Below are 17,724 nucleotides of genomic sequence, written 5' to 3'. Positions count from 1 at the left end.
TGTCAGCACTGAGCTATATAACTCTCTCTTTTTCAATGTGGGGAAAAAATATTACTTTTTATACAAAAAGGGTGACAAGTCTAACTGCTCCAACTATCGAGGCATTACACTTCTGTCAGTAGCAGGAAAGATCTTTGCTCGAGTGTTGCCCGACCGACTAAACCAGTCTTTAGTGGACGAGGTCTTATCTGAAAGCCAATGTGGTTTCAGAGCCGGTAGAGGTACGTACATCTAACATGATATTTGTTCTGCGACAACTACAAGAAAAATGCAAAGAGCAGAACCTAAAACTGTTCGCTGCCTTTGTGGACCTCACCAAGGTTTTCGGCACGGTCAGTCGCGATGGTTTGTGGAGGATTTTGGCTAGGCTGGGATGCCTACCTACCTAAGCAGTTTCACGTAGGACAAAGAGGCCAGATCAGACACAATGGTGCCCTTTCTGATCACTTCCTAATAGAAAATGGCGTGAAGCAGGGCTGTACTTGCCACTACTCTATTCGCTATCTTCTTTGGCGTAATGCTGGGTCAAATGAGGCAGCGATTGCATGAAGGCATCTACATCCGGTTTCGTTCTGACGGCAATGTGTTCAATCTCCGGCGTCTACTATCCCATACAAGAACAAAGGAGATGGTCATAACGGAGCTTCTCTATGCCGATGATTGCGCCCTGCTAGCTCACAATGAACATGACCTCCAGAACGCGGTAAACGAATTTGCATACGCTGCCGCCTCTTTCGGTCTATATATAAACCTCGGGAAAACAGAAGTCATGTTCCAGAAGTCACCCAATGAAACATACTCAGACCCAAGGATCACAGTAAACGGACAGCAACTTAACGTGGCAGACCACTTCACATATCTAGGCAGTATAGTGTCAAAAGACACCTCACTTTCTAGGGAAGTTGATAACCGTCGAGATCTGGCCAGGGCTAGTAGCGCTTTTGGACGCCTTCAGGCGAGAGTCTGGAAGAACAAATCGCTCCACCCGCCTACAAAAATCAATGTCTACTAGGGGGTGGTTCTCTCAACCCTTCTATATGGCTCTGAGACATGGACACTATATAAAAAAACAACTAAAACTTCTTGAGCGCTTTCACCAAAGATGCTTGCGCTCCATCATGGACATACGGTGGCAGGACCGCACCACAAACAGCGATGTCCTTGCGAACGCCGGTATGGACAGTATAGAGGGACTTCTTATGGTCCGACAGCTACGCTGGGCAGGGCACGTATCCTGTATGGAAGACGAACGTATTTTTGGTGAGCTAAAAGGTGGTCGACGTAACAGAGGCGCCCCACGGAAACGCTTCAAAGACCAGCTTAGGCGTCATCAACTTTCCTTTGCTGACATAGAAGAGAGCACCTGGCTGCATGCGGCGTCGGAACGAGACAGCTGGAGGTCACTCACATACATACACATTTGAGACCAAAAGAAAATCTGCTGCCGAGGACAAACGCAGACGACGAAAAGAAAATCTAAATCGACCACCTGCGGACAATGGTTATGCTTGCCCTGGATGTTGCAAAATATGCATGTCACAGCTGGGGCTGCGCAGCCACGGGAAATACTGTATTCCTCATCAATCTTCGGACTCGAAGACAAGCGAATTATTATTATTAATTTATTAGTAGTTAGACAATCCATCACTGAGTACCGGCAACTATATTTTTACAACTATATTTTTATGTTTGGTAAGTCACAGACATTGGGCACCAAATGGCCGCGTGGGAGGGGGGCGTTTTTATTGAGACCCTGCGCGCCATGGATGCTATGCCACTGGACCTACATATTTTGCCACATTTAGGGCAGCATAACCATTGTCCGCCGGTTGTCGATTAAGATTTTCTTTTCGCCATCTGCATCTGTCCTCGGCAGCGGATTTTCTTTTGGCCTCAAATGTGTCTTTAAGCCTATTATAGATTCTATATAGACTATAGTCTATAAATATATAGATCTAAAAAAAAATAATATAGTTTACGATTTCTATGTATTAACATTATATAGGTCAGTGTGTCCCCCCCCCCTTTTCCGTTTTGTAACAATTTTTTTTATTTATATTTTTCGTCCTTACAGTTTCTAAGACCAGATCCAGATGTTTTGACCTTTTAGATCTACTGGAATCTACTCTAGATTTAGATATATAGATCTAAGTAGATCTAGCAAGTAATTTAAGATAGTGATCGATGTATTTAATTACCTACTAACTATAGTAGCTTCTTATATTAGGCACAGCTCATCAAATTCTCCTTTAAGAAACACGTCGCTTTTTTTGTTTATAATTAACTTATTTTTATGTTTGGAGCTAAAAACGATGTTTCGGGACAGTGCATGTCCAATTTTAGATAAGTTCCTATATTTTTGTTCCGCTTTTCCAAAGCAGATGGCAGTTTTTTAGATTCTCGGTAACCAAGTATGTAAAGCTATTGTATAAACCTTCCCCGGCAATTCATACCCATATAAGGGATGAAGGCTATATTATGAGCCTGTTTGATCGTAGGCTGGTGGATCTATCAAAATAAGCTTCCAAAAATCTTAAGAAAGACATTTCAATCACATTTATTCCGTAAGCTGTTAAATAAAATTAAAAAAGGAGGTGTTTCAACATTAATAATGAATTTAACACATTCTCCTATAGTGCACAAGGCAAAATCGTAATAAGAAATATTACTGGGATTAATAAATCTATGATTTTTTCAATGAATAAAAGTGACCTAGATCGAGATATCTAGAATATATAATTTATGAATGAAAGAAAAAGTGCGGGCTGCTAATTTGAAGCCAGAGACCATGCCCACTGCAGGTGATCACACCAGGCGAGAGCTGGTGGTGAGGAGAGGTATACACTAAGCCTGTTGTGTCACAACCTATCATACAGGCAGTGGAGGGAAGGGGGAGAGAGTCATGAAAAGAATTATAAGCATCTATGGGAGGGAGGGGATGTTAAGGTGTAACAAAACGAACATCCAAAATATGAAAAGAAGAGGGTCCTTGGATGGGAATTAAAAGAAACAGAGAATACATGTAGCCTAGTTGAAAATATCATGTTTATTAAATTATAATAATTAATTTATAGATCTATGATTTATAGAGATTTATTTCTGTCTGTTTCTACACATAGATTATATAGGTAGGCATATATAAAGAGACAAAATACTATAAATACATATTGCAGAAGTGAATCTATTTCTTTTAATACAATCTAAATAATTTTTAATTAACACAGATATAATTTATTAGCAATAATATAGTGGTGTTTCTTAACGGTGCTCGATGTGCGCTAAAGGAGAAAGCACAAAAACTGCGTTTATTATAGGAGCATGAAGTGACCTGATTTATTTTAAAATAAAATCTTGACTATGAGTGGTAATTCAAAGAAACACAGCTATTTTTATAGTCCTTTGGTTGCAGAATAAGAATCTGCTTTCAGTTTTTTTGTAAGTTAAACCGTCACCAAATAAAAAAATAAAATAAAAATTTGACCTAGTTCCCGAATATGGTGTGCCTAATATAAGAATCTACTATATAGGCTATAAAAAGATTATATTTATATAGACTCTAGATCTAGTATCTAGATCTAGCTACAGTAACTTACGTTTATCGAACAAGTTAAGCTCATTCGCCGACATTTTTTTTGTTTGAATTTGTGTATCTCCGTAAAAATTAGACCTAGAAAAAAACTGATTGTATCTGTGAACTCCTCGTCCATTTTTCTTAAAAAGTAGACATGTTTTATTCTATTACTACTCATAGTTAAACTTATATTTGATGTTAAAATGGGTCAGGTTGATGATTTCAAAAGCTTAAATTATCGAACACTTTTTTACCTTTATCTTATCTTATCGAACATATTAAGAACTTATCGAACACACGAGGAGTATGGTGTTTTAAAAGTGTTATAATCTTAAAATTTTGTGAAAAGTATGGTGTTTCAAAAGTGTTATAATCTATATTTTTTTTATATCATTTTCTTTTTACGCCATATCAAGAAAGACAGATTTTTAGTCATTTTCAAATGGTCCACATCGAAGGAATCTATCACTGATCAGCTCTGCTTAGAAACTGACGGTGCTAAGCCCAGTAACGCATTACCGTAGTACTTATTTAGGTCTAAGCTATTTTGAGACATAAGGCCATTAATAAATTAAATCCAGATATTATTTATTTGAGGGAGAGCCTAATAAGCTTTGGTAGCCAATAGATAATCCCGCCCTCCCCAAGTCATTGCAGGACACAACAGTTTACTTGGTTGACCTAAAAACAAAACATACGGTACGCGGCCCTTCGTAACTAGCCGCCGATCTAGCACGCTCAGTGTATGTAACAGCCCAAAAGTCAGTGCTAGATATTTTTCGATCTGGGCGGGGAAGGGGGGGGGGTGCTGAAAAGCTATGGTAGCTTGCAAGCTGTGTTACCTATAGATGTAGATAAATCCGCCCTCCCTAAACCACCTGGTTGACCAAAAAAAAAAACAAAAAAAAACACCGTATTTTAGAGCACGCTTAGTATTTGTCACACACACACACAAACAACATATCTATATATACTACGTATCTATCATGCCTAGTGTTTGTGACCTAATTAGCGGCTTGACCGTAGGTACTCGACTGATGGCTCCTCCCCCTTTCCCCTCAACATTGTTCTTACTACAACTTGAACAATGTTTTGGGGCCGTGTTGATGGCCTGGTTTACACCTGTGTGTTACGCTATCACTGACCATTTTTTTTTTGTTTTTGGTGTGTTAGTCTGGTGGCTGCGTTTGGATTGAGTCTTGATATTTACGTTGTTACTTTGCACTGAAAAAGTGTGAATGTTGGAGAGTGGAAGCGCGGGTAAGGGGGTGTAGGCAGAATAAGAGAGTGGTTAAATGTGTTATTGTTATTATTTTGTGTATTTGTGATGTTTCAAAGGAGTGTCTTTGTAGCGCATTATGAGCTTTATCATACTTTATGGCAAATATATATATATATATATATATATATATATATATATATATATATATATATATATATATATATATATATATAATTTTATAGACCCGGCGCCACACGTCTAGATCGAGAAGCACAACTGACTCTTGTATTTGAGGCTGACGTCAAATTCTAATGGTCGATCAATTATTGATGATCTCTGGATACAGTGTCTTGACTGTTTCTCTCCCCCACCCCCCGACCTTTTCTTTTTTACCAGCCCAAGACATTTTTAATTCAAAATACCATATCTGCATTCTATACCTTCCCCTTTGCCCTTTCGTTTTATTAATATCTCTTCACATCAAGCACATGCGCTAGGTATTAGTTTATAACACATAATTCAGAAGTTAATAGAATGGGGCAAATTCAGAAGTTAATAGAATGGGGCATCTGAAAAAGAAACAATAACTGAATACATTCCATTCTGTTCCTACCGGTGCACACGCATAGGTGCTATTAGCATCAAACTATAATATATGTGTCATAAAATCAAGCTTTTAAAATGGGTACAATTAGTGCATATCGATGTAAATCTATTTACTTAAAAAAATATAGCACATTTACGGTAAACCACAAATAGCTGATACAAATTGTAACATATGATTAATTTATATCTGTACTTTGCATTACATTATTTTAAAAAATAACAATTAAAAAATATATAATTTAAATATTTTGTCTTCTTTGGGTTATATCCCTTTGATGTTTATTTTTAACATTAAAATGGCGTTCGATATCTTACGAAGCTAAGATTGCTTATATAAAAACTGCTATTATCGAACACCCCCTTTTTAAACCTCAATTTTCATGTTTAGGTAACAAAGGACACTTTCAAATAAATAGTTGTAAATATTTCTCAGCCTAATTAGAAGCGTATTATATAGTTTTTTTGAGCTGAAGCATCATTAGCATTAAAAAATACCCTTAACCCGAGACTCACTCCACTCTTCCCAAGAGTTCAAAAAATGTGAAATTTGTATACCAATATTACCAATGCACTTTGAATATAAGTAAAAAAATGATCCTCGGGTGAAAATGAAACTAATTATAACTTAACTATAAAGAAATGGACGATGCACAATAAGAATGGACTAGTTTTTTTATAATCATCGAAATAAAGGAGAATTTAAAAAAAATACAATGGGGTGTTCGATAAGTACCTTAAAACGAAGGTGTTCGATAGATGTAAGTTACTCTAGAATAGATCTAGCTAGATTAGTACTAGATCTATATACAGTAACTTAAGTTTATCGAACAAGTTAAGCTCATTTGCCGACATTTTTTATGTTTGAATTTGTGTATCTCCGTAAAAATTAGACCGAGAAAAAAACTGATTGTATCTGTGAACTCCTCATTCATTTTTCTTAAAAAGTAGACATGTTTTATTCTATTACTACTCATAGTTAAACTTATATTTGATGTTAAAATGGGTCAGGTTGATGATTTCCAAAGCTTAAATTATCAAACACTTTTTTAGCTTTATCTTATCTTATCGAACATATTAAGAACTTATCGAACACACGAGAAGTATGGTGTTTTAAAAGTGTTATAATCTTAAAATTTTGTGAAAAGTATGGTGTTTCAAAAGTGTTATAATCTATATTTTTTTTATTTATATCATTTTCTTTTTACGCCATGTCAAGAAAGACAGATTTTTAGTCATTTTCAAATGGTCCACATCAAAGGAATCTATTACTGATCAGCTCTGCTTAGAAACTGACGGTGCTAAGCCCAGTAAGGCATTACCGTAGTACTTATTTAGGTCTAAGCTATTTTGAGACATAAGGCCATTAATAAATTAAATCCAGATATTATTTATTTGAGGGAGAGCCTAATAAGCTTTGGTAGCCAATAGATAATCCCGCCCTCCCCAAGTCATTGCAGGACACAACAGTTTACTTGGTTGACCTAAAAACAAAACATACGGTACGCGGCCCTACGTAACTAGCCGCCGATCTAGCACGCTCAGTGTATGTAACAGCCCAAAAGTCAGTGCTAGATATTTTTCGATCCGGGCTGGAAAGGGTGTGTGTGCTGAAAAGCTATGGTAGCTTGCAAGCTGTGTTACCTATAGATGTAGATAAATCTGCCCTCCCTAAACCACCTGGTTGACCAAAAAAAAAACAAAAAAAAAACACCGTATTTTAGAGCACGCTTAGTATTTGTCACACACACACACACACAACATATCTATATATACTACGTATCTATCATGCCTAGTGTTTGTGACCTAATTAGCGGCTTGACCGTAGGTACTCGACTGATGGCTCCTCCCCCTTTCCCCTCAACATTGTTCTTACTACAACTTGAACAATGTTTTGGGGCTGTGTTGATGGCCTGGTTTACACCTGTGTGTTACGCTATCACTGACCTTTTTTTTTTGTTGTGTGTTAGTCTGGTGGCTGCGTTTGGATTGAGTCTTGAAATTTACGTTGTTACTTTGCACTGAAAAAGTGTGAATGTTGGAGAGTGGAAGCGCGGATAAGGGGGTGTAGGCAGAATAAGATAGTGGTTAAATGCGTTATTGTTATTATTTTGTGTATTTGTGATGTTTCAAAGGAGTGTCTTTGTAGCGCATTATGAGCTTTATCATACTTTATGGCAAAAAAATATATATATAATTTTATAGACTCGGCGCCACACGTCTAGATCGAGAAGCACAACTGACTCTATGTATTTGAGGCTGACGTCACATTCTAATGGTCGATCAATTATTTATGATCTCTGGATACAGTGTCTTGACTGTTTCTCTCCCCCACCCCCCGACCTTTTTTTTTTTACCTGCCCAAGACATTTTTATTTCAAAATACCATATCTGCATTCTATACCCCCCCCCCCTTTGCCCTTTCGTTTTATTAATATCTCTTCACATCAAGCACAAGCGCTAGGTATTGGTTTATAACACATAGGGCCTAATTCAGAAGTTAATAGAATGGGGCAAATTCAGAAGTTAATAGAATGGGGCAAATTCAGAAGTTAATAGAATGGGGCATCTGAAAAAGAAACAACAACTGAATACATTCCACTCTGTTCCTCACGTAAGCGGAGCACGGATGCTATTAGCATCAAGCTATAATATATGTGTCATAAAATCAAGCTTTCAAAATGGGTACAATTAGTGCATATCGATGTAAATCTGTTTACTTAAAAAAATATAGCACATTTACGGCAAACCACAAATAGCTGATACAAATTGTAACATATGATTAATTTATATCTGTACTTTGCATTACATTATTTTAAAAAATAACAATTAAAAAATATATAATTTAAATATTTTGTCTTCTTTGGGTTATATCCCTTTGATGTTTATTTTTAACATTAAAATGGTGTTCGTATCTTACGAAGCTGAGATTGCTTATATAAAAACTGCTATTATCGAACACCCCCTTTTTAAACCTCAATTTTCATGTTTAGGTAACAAAGGACACTTTCAAATAAATAGTTGTAAATATTTCTTTATATAGTTTTTTTGAGCTGAAGCATCATTAGCATTAAAAAATACCCTTAACCCGAGACTCACTCCACTCTTCCCAAGAGTTCAAAAAATGTGAAATTTGTATACCAATATTACCAATGCACTTTGAATATAAGTAAAAAAATGATCCTCGGGTGAAAATGAAACTAATTATAACTTAACTATAAAGAAATGGACGATGCACAATAAGAATTGACTAGTTTCTTTATAATCATCGAAATAAAGGAGAATTTTTAAAAATACAATGGGGTGTTCGATAAGTACCTTAAAACGAAGGTGTTCGATAGATGTAAGTTACTCTAGAGTAGTTTATGCTATTCGGACACCTATAGGCCCAAATTTGAAAGTTTGACTTTGACTGCGCATTATTTTACAATGGTTTGACATAGAAAAGAAAATGACGTATCAAAATCTTCTTTAGTTAAAGGAGAATAAGGATGACTACTTATATTTGTTCCGCAAACCTATATTTGTTATTTATATTTAAGGTCAAAGAGGCCGTGTGTTTTCATTTAATTCTGACACATTTGACCCACATTATTTGATTCCGGACACCATAATTTATTTCGGACAGTCTCTATAGTTAGGCATCAATAAACTCAGATTTTAATTCTATATTAACATTAACTAAATTTTAAGATCCCTAGGCATAGCCCCTCGCATGAAATCATTACGATGTTTTCAAACTATGCATAAATACGAACACAAAAAATAAAAATATGAACACACTTATTCTACCAAAATTAGGTCACTGGAATAGTGATTTCTGCACAGACTTTTAGACTTATTTTATGTTTGTTTATTTTATGTGTGTTGAATGTTTGGGGTTTGCATGATTAGATGTGTGTTGAATGTTTGTGTTTTTTTTTGTTTATTAATTTAATAAATTTCTAATACAGATGATCTTTTGTAGTATAGTAGGCCCCTACAGGTTACGATAGCCATTCTTGCTAACTGAATCCTCTATATTCTCTCTACATTAATCTAGATCTATCTAGTAGGTCTAGATCTAAGCATTTAACTTCATTCAATGTACCAAGCTCACTCCAAACATTTGCCCATTTATTCTCTATTTTAAAAAAACAACAACAAACGAAAAAAATATAATACAAGATCATTTTTATTGATGTCCAAAACTGGCTGTCCGAAATAAATTTTGGTAAGAAAATCGTAATTTAATTCGGACACCGTATTAATTTTTTTTGGGTATAGAATTAGAAAACTTGGCTTATGAATCAAATAAATTAGCTCCAAAAACAGAATAAATATTGCCGGGCTCATTAGTATAGACTTAGCCAATCAAAAAATATAGTCTTAAAGGGAAACTCCGATAGTTTTTCAAATTTTAGTTATTGACTTATTTAAATTCTGCGTAAAAAGTTGTAATAGTAAACATTATATTATTTTTTATTTAAATGCTCAGAAAATTTTATATTTAATAAATTAGACAGAAAATTCTTCACGCCCCCCCCAAAAAACGGGGTTCTGCGAGATTTTGTTTTAAGTTATTTCATGCGTCACTTCCCTAAACAATACTGAAAGAGAAACTTGATTTAACCAATCGTATCGCTTCATTCTTACAGTAGCTGTTAGGCTTAGTGACGGCCTAGTCCAGAGCTATGATACAGTTATATATATAAACATGTATAGATAGATCCAAAAACATTAGGATAACCAACTCGAGAAAAAAAAAGTAACATTTTCATCTAAGCCTCTCCCTATCCCAAGAAGTAAATAGATTGTGTGTCTGAATGATTCGAACAAGCTGGTCAGTGTAAGGCTAGTCGAGACTACGTGTAGTCGGTCATGACAAGACAACCAAGCTATAGTGTTTGTTGTGTGTTGAGTGGTCTGGCGAGAAAATACACACTGCCGTGATTAGTCAAGCATGTAAATCTACTTTTAATACGCATTTTTTCTTTGCTTACAAGATCCTAGATCTAGCTGCATAGACAAAGATATATTTCTTTTACGAGAATGTAAACTTTGCTGTATGGTCTCCTGTTATACAATATGAATAAGTCAATAGATTAAAACACCTTTGTGACGTCACATAGAAACCCGGTGAAAGTGACTGTTTTTGGATGCGCAGGAAAATTACGTCAGAAAAACATCAATTACTAAGTTATTATTGCAAATTTAAAAAAAAAGAAGAATATATTCATTATCTGTAAATCAAAACACATATTATATCAAAAATTGTCAAAACCATCGGAGTTTCCCTTTAACTCTAGGAAGAGGTAAAGTCATCCGGGTAACATAGGAAAAAACAACAACCTGACTAACAAATTTGAAATTCGTTTTTCTTACATAAAAAGACAGCTAAGTTGAAGGAAATTGGGCCAGAATCATTGGGAAAATGGACAAGCACATTATACAGCGCGCTAGTTTTATAATACATATTAAAATAATTATTTAATGACCACAAAAAACAGCGAATGTCCGAATTCATATAATGTCCGAAATAAATAAACTACTATAGATCTAGATTGGCCACTGCTTCTGATTAACTAAGATTAAAGTGATTAAACTTAATTAAAGATTTAAAGTAATTAAAGATACCAAAGGCAGGCAAATAAGTCTTAAATAACGTCTTAACAAGTTAACATTGATTATGATTCAAATGATTGATGATTCAATGATTGGCCTAGATTCTAGACTAGATTTGGTTATTCAAAATTATTGGTTAATTATATTTTATAATACTAGTTACTAGACTCTAAATACCGGTAATCATATTTTTTTAGATCTATAACTGTATTTAATATTATTTTTATATAGATTTAGATCTTATAATAGAATTTTCTACTAATTCTAGATCTAGAATCTACTAATCTAGTGGAATGTATTATAAATTATAGTTATTATACTATAGTCACTATAAATCTAGTAATAGAAATAGATCATTAGATCTAGATCTAGATATATCTAGATTGGTAAATTATTCTAGATCTAAATTCCAAAAATATATAGTTATTAGATTAATTATAATAATAGAGCTATATTAGTAAAATATAGATCTACTTATAATTTTAAGTTATAAAATATATTATTTATTGCTGTCTGTGGATAGATAAATGACATGTCATTGTACATGTTAGCAGTGGCATCACTTGGCTGGGTGTCACCTAATGGTGCTGTCAGCTCATGCCAAGTCATGGTGTTATCACACACCCATCCCCAATTTCATTGATTTATTTTTATGTATTAAAATATAAGATGTAACATACTTTTGATAAAGGAAAAATTTAAACACCTCTAGCTTGGCCACCATTTTTTTAATAGTCAACTCTTTAGTTTCAGAGCAAAAAAAATTATTTCATTGGTGCCAAAAAAAGAAAATTAAAGCATTTTCTGAAAAAGAATGTTGATGACATAAACTGAGTGAATGGTCTACACATCCATTAAAAATAGGGATGCACAGGATAGTCGCTTTGGTCGAATATTTTGCAATTTTTCACTATTCAGCGATATTCGGCTTCGGCTGAATATCACTGCCGGATAGTAAAACTATACCGTAGTAGGCCTACCTATATTTCTATTAATATTGTTAGGCGCCTCCGCTTTTTCAGATAAACAGAGGTAACACTTACATACCATAACATGCAGGCGAAAGGCCAACAATATAAGGGTTACTATTGTGCCCTTTTGTAACAGTTACAGAAACCACGATAAAATGAGTAGCAATTAAGGAAGATGTTTCTTACATACGTTGCACAATAAAATAAAACAAAGATGTGTGTGTATTTTTTTTTTTGCCTTGTATTAAAAAAACCTTTAGAAAGAAAGCTAATTTCATTGTTTAATTCTATTGACTTAATATATAAAGGAAAACTTTACAGTAAAGTAAAATCGCAAAAAAATAAATTGATCTAAAGCACCACTATTAGATCTAGCCAACAAAGAAAAAATATGCTGGAATGTTAAGAAACACTTGACCCCTGTAACAGCCTGTAACTAATGTATGGATATAATCTATCTACATGCTTGACTGACCATGCCAATGTGTTATCTTTATTTGCCTGACTACTCAACACTATTGTGTATGCCCAAGGAAAAAAAAAAAGCGTGATGGTCAACACCATCAACTATATACACTTCACTAGGACTACATGTGTAAGCTCACTACGTCTATCTGACCAGGTTGTTAAAATCAGTCGAACACACAGTCCATTTATGCTTTTTTGGTAGGGATTGAGGGTGTGGAGGAGTTTTTTTCTTCTATTGTTGGTTTTCCTAATGCTCTTAGTTCTATACAACTGTAGATCTAAACAGATATCAATAATAGGCCTACAGACTAATATTAAATCTATGCTTTGGCACCATCTAAGGTTCAAACTATAAATAGGTATAATTGATGTTCCCGCTGTTAATAAAATATCATTTGCCACAAATGAATTAATCTAAAACAATAAATATTGACCTACAACGCTTCAGATTCCAACTATTAACAAACAGCCACTATCAGTATTAAGCCCTTGAAGCCAGAACCAGAACCGGTCCTTGGACTTTAAATTACAAGCCTGATGCTGATGATCAGCTGTTGGTCTGAAATTCATGAATACATACATCCACCCACTATACAAGCCAGATTGCACTTTACTTTTGAGAGATTTATATTATTAACTAGTAAAATATATACTTACATATTTTACATTGACCCTTCCCCACATCCTTTACAGTTGGTGGCCTTGTACATAAACACACTCATGCAACACAGATTAGTTAATTAGGTCTGTTTATAAATACTGTTAAGCTTTAATTCATCAATCAGTAACAGATTTTAAAACAATAAGGTATATAAAAGGAAAAAAAATTAACACGGATATAGGTATGTTATTTAACAGTTTTGCAAAATGTTCAACAACACAAGCTATTTTCAAGACATGTAGGTATCCGGCTTCGGCCGAAAATCATATTTTACTATTCGGCAATATTCGACTCCGGGCGAATATCAAAAAGTACTATCCAGTGCACCCCTAATTAAAAATAAATTTTGTCATGGTTCATACAATCGCTTGTACTCTTCCAGATAGATCTTCATTGTTAGATCTCTGAGCTCGACACATCATAAAGTCAAGTTCATCCACCTTAATACATTTTAAAAACAGAACTGATCTGGTTGTTCCTTTTCAAATCTATAAATTTTACGTTCGAACATCTCAGCAGTGTATGATAATTCAGGTGTTTTTATATGCAGTTATATATCAAAGTATTTTGTAACCTTAATGTCTCTGAAAAGTATGTATCTTTTACATAGTTTGCTTAACAATTATATTTATAAACTCAATCTGAGTTTTTAGTGCATTGCTGCTTTTCACCCATATAACACAAGTGTTATTTCAATACTGGGACATATTTGGATAACGCATCACAAGAAAATTCCCTTTATACAATAAATACTAATTGTTAATATGGAAATGAAATATCAAATTCTGCTTTGCTAGATACAATGTGATATCAAGCAACCCATTCAAGATGTCCCTCCATTTTTGTTTTATTTTTACATAAACGCTAGCAATAATTTCTTAGTCATTTTTTTTCTTTTGTAAGTCTGGCTGCCAATGTTTTCCAGTTTTCAAAGACTTAATATTCTTCAAATGTCTTGTGCTTTTTTTCGACACCTATATGTCTATAGACTTTTGTCATTTAATAAACACTGACTATAGTTTGGCTTCCTGATATTGTGGTGCTTTGATGAAAATAGTTCTTTAAATCAAATCGAGTTCATATCCATGCAACTGGTATATAGCTCAAACCACAGTTTAACGTTTTGCTGGAGGTATAAAGTATGGTGTAACTTCTTGGACATTTTGATGACATTTTAACCAAAAGTATTTTAAGCAGAAAAAAATGTAGGCATAAACATGTTCTGGTATCTAGCCACTGACATTTATTTTTTTAATTGTCTTCTATTGCAAAAGTGCATTTTTCTCACTTGGGTGTCACTCGCACCCCCCAGTGATGCCACTGATTGTTAGATCTAATCTAGAAATAGATAGTATTTATAGATTCTAGTATCAATTGCATTGGGTAGGCTTAGGGAGCCTTTTTTCCTCACCACGTTACATGTAATGTTCTCAGTACTGTGGAGGCCCATCACACTAATCAGACTAATGACAGTCACTGGGGAGGGGGTATTTTTTTTCCCCTATTAACTTATGATTTTTACCATTTTTGACTTGTATACTTTGCCATATTAACCTAGACTCTAGATCTATTTCCCTTGACCTATTAACCTATATATATATAATTTATTAATATGAATAATATAGATGGTTACTTCTGTTGTATGTGAAGTCTTCAAACATGAGGGTATTTTATATTTGCTCACATTTTTTTTCTATTAGCACACAGCAAGAAAAAAAAACAATAATAAAGCAAATTTAAATTAAGCAGAACTTTGATTTATGCATGTTCAGAGTATCTGGATTCCACTGTATAAGGCCCCTTTTTGGTTTACCTAGGTTGATAAAGTTAGTTACTTGTTGACTTCTGTATTTGTAAAATTTAGATCTTAAGAGATGAAAAATTTTTATATCCTATCCCAAAACTCCTGCAGAAGCTGCAGGGAATGAAAGTGGGTAGAGTTCGAATTTGGGACAGTTCAAAGTGAATTCAGCACGGAAGACATTTATATAATGCATAGTATCAATGTATACATTTTAGACAATAATTCAGAATCTTTACTTCTGTCCATATTATTTTTAACCTATAGCTTTCAGTGAAGAAGACATTTCAGAATGCATCCAGATTTATCACCTCATCTACATACTCCTGAGTGTAATGAGTTAATTGCTGCCTTAAAAAACTGCCATGCAGATGTAAGTAGACTAAAGACACTTTGTATAAAACTTTTGATTCAGTGATTTCTATTTATCTCCTTGGTGTTGATGTTTACAGTAAAGTCATATTACAATTCACAGTGGGTCATTTTTTGCATTACAATACATTGTGGGTTTTTTGTTGCTATGAATTTGATCAATGTTCTTATTTAAGAATAAATGGTCTTATATTGTAATCCTAAATAATGCCTAAATTTCAAAGATTACTTACTATGTTAAAACACTCTAGAGCAGGGGTTCTCAACCTGTGGGTCGCGACCCCGATTGACCATTTGCCAGGGGTCACTTAAGACCATCAAAAATATGGATTGTTATTGCATACTCTTCTATTGCTGTATGTGTGTGTCGGGGGGGGTCGCGGCAGAGTGGGGGGTTGTAAAAAAGGGTCGCCGAGCTTAAAGGGTTGAGAACCGCTGCTTTAGAGTAACCCAACCATCATTGGCACTATTCTAAGGTGTGTTGTACAGAACACCTGATAGTAACAAATTAAATGAGTTAACTCAACCATCTCTTGAGCTTATTTTATCTATAGTCTTTCTTTCACCAGGGCTTTAATCACTTTACATATCTAGTAAGCCAGTACTCTTCAATTGACTAATGATAGACTTAATGGTGACATACAGTATAAGTTATTGTTGCAATGCTTTAGAAGTATGTTGTAATAAACAATTAATTTACACATAATGAAAGTTTCAAATGCCCAAAAAAAGTTTAAATATGAATTGAAAGCTTTAAGTAGTACTTTTTATTTTTGTTTTTATGAAAAATGTACTTTAAACCCTATTTTGTTTACAAAGCTTATATCAACTCACTCTGTCTGTATGGTAAAAGTTTTTACATGTATTATCTCCCACACTCAATCCCGAATCAAGCTAAAATTTAGCACAAGAATCAGTTTAAAAAATTTACCAATGTGTTGATTGTACTGGTAGTCAATTATTTTGTTTGTTATCCAACAAGGGAAAGAAATTGTACTTGACAGATGTGGTGGTATAAGTTGAATAAGTTCCCTTGAGGAGGCTTGATCCCTCGAGTTTGAATTCAAGCCATATAAAAAAGTCATGTTTTAAAAAATAAAAGTGATGATGGTAACATTCACCCAGATACCCCCTCCCCCCCCCCCTCCTCTTTCCCAACTGGTCCAGACAAGTGATAGAATCATAGCACACTGAGAAATCTAAAAGCATGAAATTGTGCTAAACAAAAACAATTGGTAAAAATATTTCTAATTGTACTGAATTATTATTGTTAGTCTAGATCTATTGCAAATTTTATTACATGACTGATCCAAACAAATTGTTTACGCTTATTATAAGCTTTTTTTTTAAAAAAAATAGTACAGTATTTTATGTTTTTCTTGCTTTAAATCTCAACTTTTAGTTTTATACATATTATTGCCATTGGCTAACACTTTTTTTTTTTTATTTTATTTCAGAATCCCTATAAAAAATTTATGGGTGTTTGCAATGACTTTGATAGAGCAGTGACAAAATGTTTGAATGATGAGGTAGTTAAATTTCAAATAGATCTTGTTATAGCATGAAGCAGAATTTCAGTACCCTTTGGTCTATTCACATTTTAGATATTCATTGGAGATTAGTAACTGTAATAGGTTTTATATGCTATCTTCTTCCACTCTACGAAAATAACCCAGCTTTATTCAAATCCCATATGAAACAATTTTACCTTCAATGAAGATTCTTACTTGAAACTCTCAGTCTGACAGTCATGAAAGAGATAAATTGTGTTTTTATTGATATCATTTTTTTTAAATGCTTCTCTCTATACATAAAAAAAGAAATGTATTTTTTTTATACCAGTATTTCAATTGTGGCCATATTTTTTTTTTTTTCATTTTTTAGCGAGAATTGAAGAGACAATTGAACAGAGAAAAATCAGCTGCCAGAAGATTAAAAGAAGTGTCAGCATCATGAATAATTTTTGAATTATTAATTTGTTTGCCTCTGATGTTGAATGTTTGATTAATTCAGGATATGAACTTATTGAATGATATGTGTAGGTAGAAGGCATTATTTATTTAAGTCATTTTGTAATCATCATTGTGATCAAACTCCATCGTCTCCAGTAGTTCACAATGCATGTGTGAATTTTGTAATAAACTGAATTTGTTTTTTTAATGTGTGGGTTTGTTTGAGTCTTTTGTTCTCACCTAATTGTTGTTTAGATTAGTGACCTATGCTTAGTGACCTATGCTTAGTGACCTATGCTTAAGTGATCTTTTAGTAGTAAGCTTTATTCAAATGTTGTTTTGATGTGTTCTTTGTTCAAATGCTATCTTCTTAAATGTGGTATATGATTAATATGCTATGAATTTGCTTAAATGCTAAAATTCATCTATGATTACATAGGGTGACACATTTTGAAAAGAAGTATCATAAGCAGCCTTAAAAATGAAAATCCAATCATTT

The 17,724-nt window shown here is 33.9% G+C and overlaps 1 protein-coding gene across 4 annotated transcripts; it reads left to right on the top strand.

The window, feature by feature from the left end:
* The first annotated feature begins 2,022 nt into the window (after positions 1–2,022).
* On the top strand, positions 2,023–17,437 carry LOC106059697 (COX assembly mitochondrial protein 2 homolog). 4 transcript variants are annotated; one of them, XM_056036118.1, is made up of 4 exons: positions 2,023–2,164; positions 15,169–15,274; positions 16,731–16,802; positions 17,158–17,437. In XM_056036118.1, exons 2-4 carry the CDS (start codon positions 15,194–15,196, stop codon positions 17,227–17,229), a joined length of 225 nt encoding a protein of 74 aa, XP_055892093.1. In that variant the 5' UTR covers positions 2,023–2,164; positions 15,169–15,193; the 3' UTR covers positions 17,230–17,437. The 4 variants fall into 4 exon arrangements, with proteins under 4 accessions (XP_055892093.1, XP_055892096.1, XP_055892094.1 ...); XM_056036121.1 differs by lacking the exon at positions 2,023–2,164 and adding an exon at positions 10,199–10,340; XM_056036119.1 differs by lacking the exon at positions 2,023–2,164 and adding an exon at positions 10,534–10,690.
* The last annotated feature ends 287 nt before the right edge of the window (positions 17,438–17,724 follow it).

Source organism: Biomphalaria glabrata, chromosome 7 (assembly GCF_947242115.1).
Source record: "Biomphalaria glabrata chromosome 7, xgBioGlab47.1, whole genome shotgun sequence".
NCBI lineage: Eukaryota > Metazoa > Mollusca > Gastropoda > Planorbidae > Biomphalaria > Biomphalaria glabrata.
Note: the sequence above shows the minus strand (reverse complement) of the source record. Positions and strands in the feature narration are given on the sequence as shown.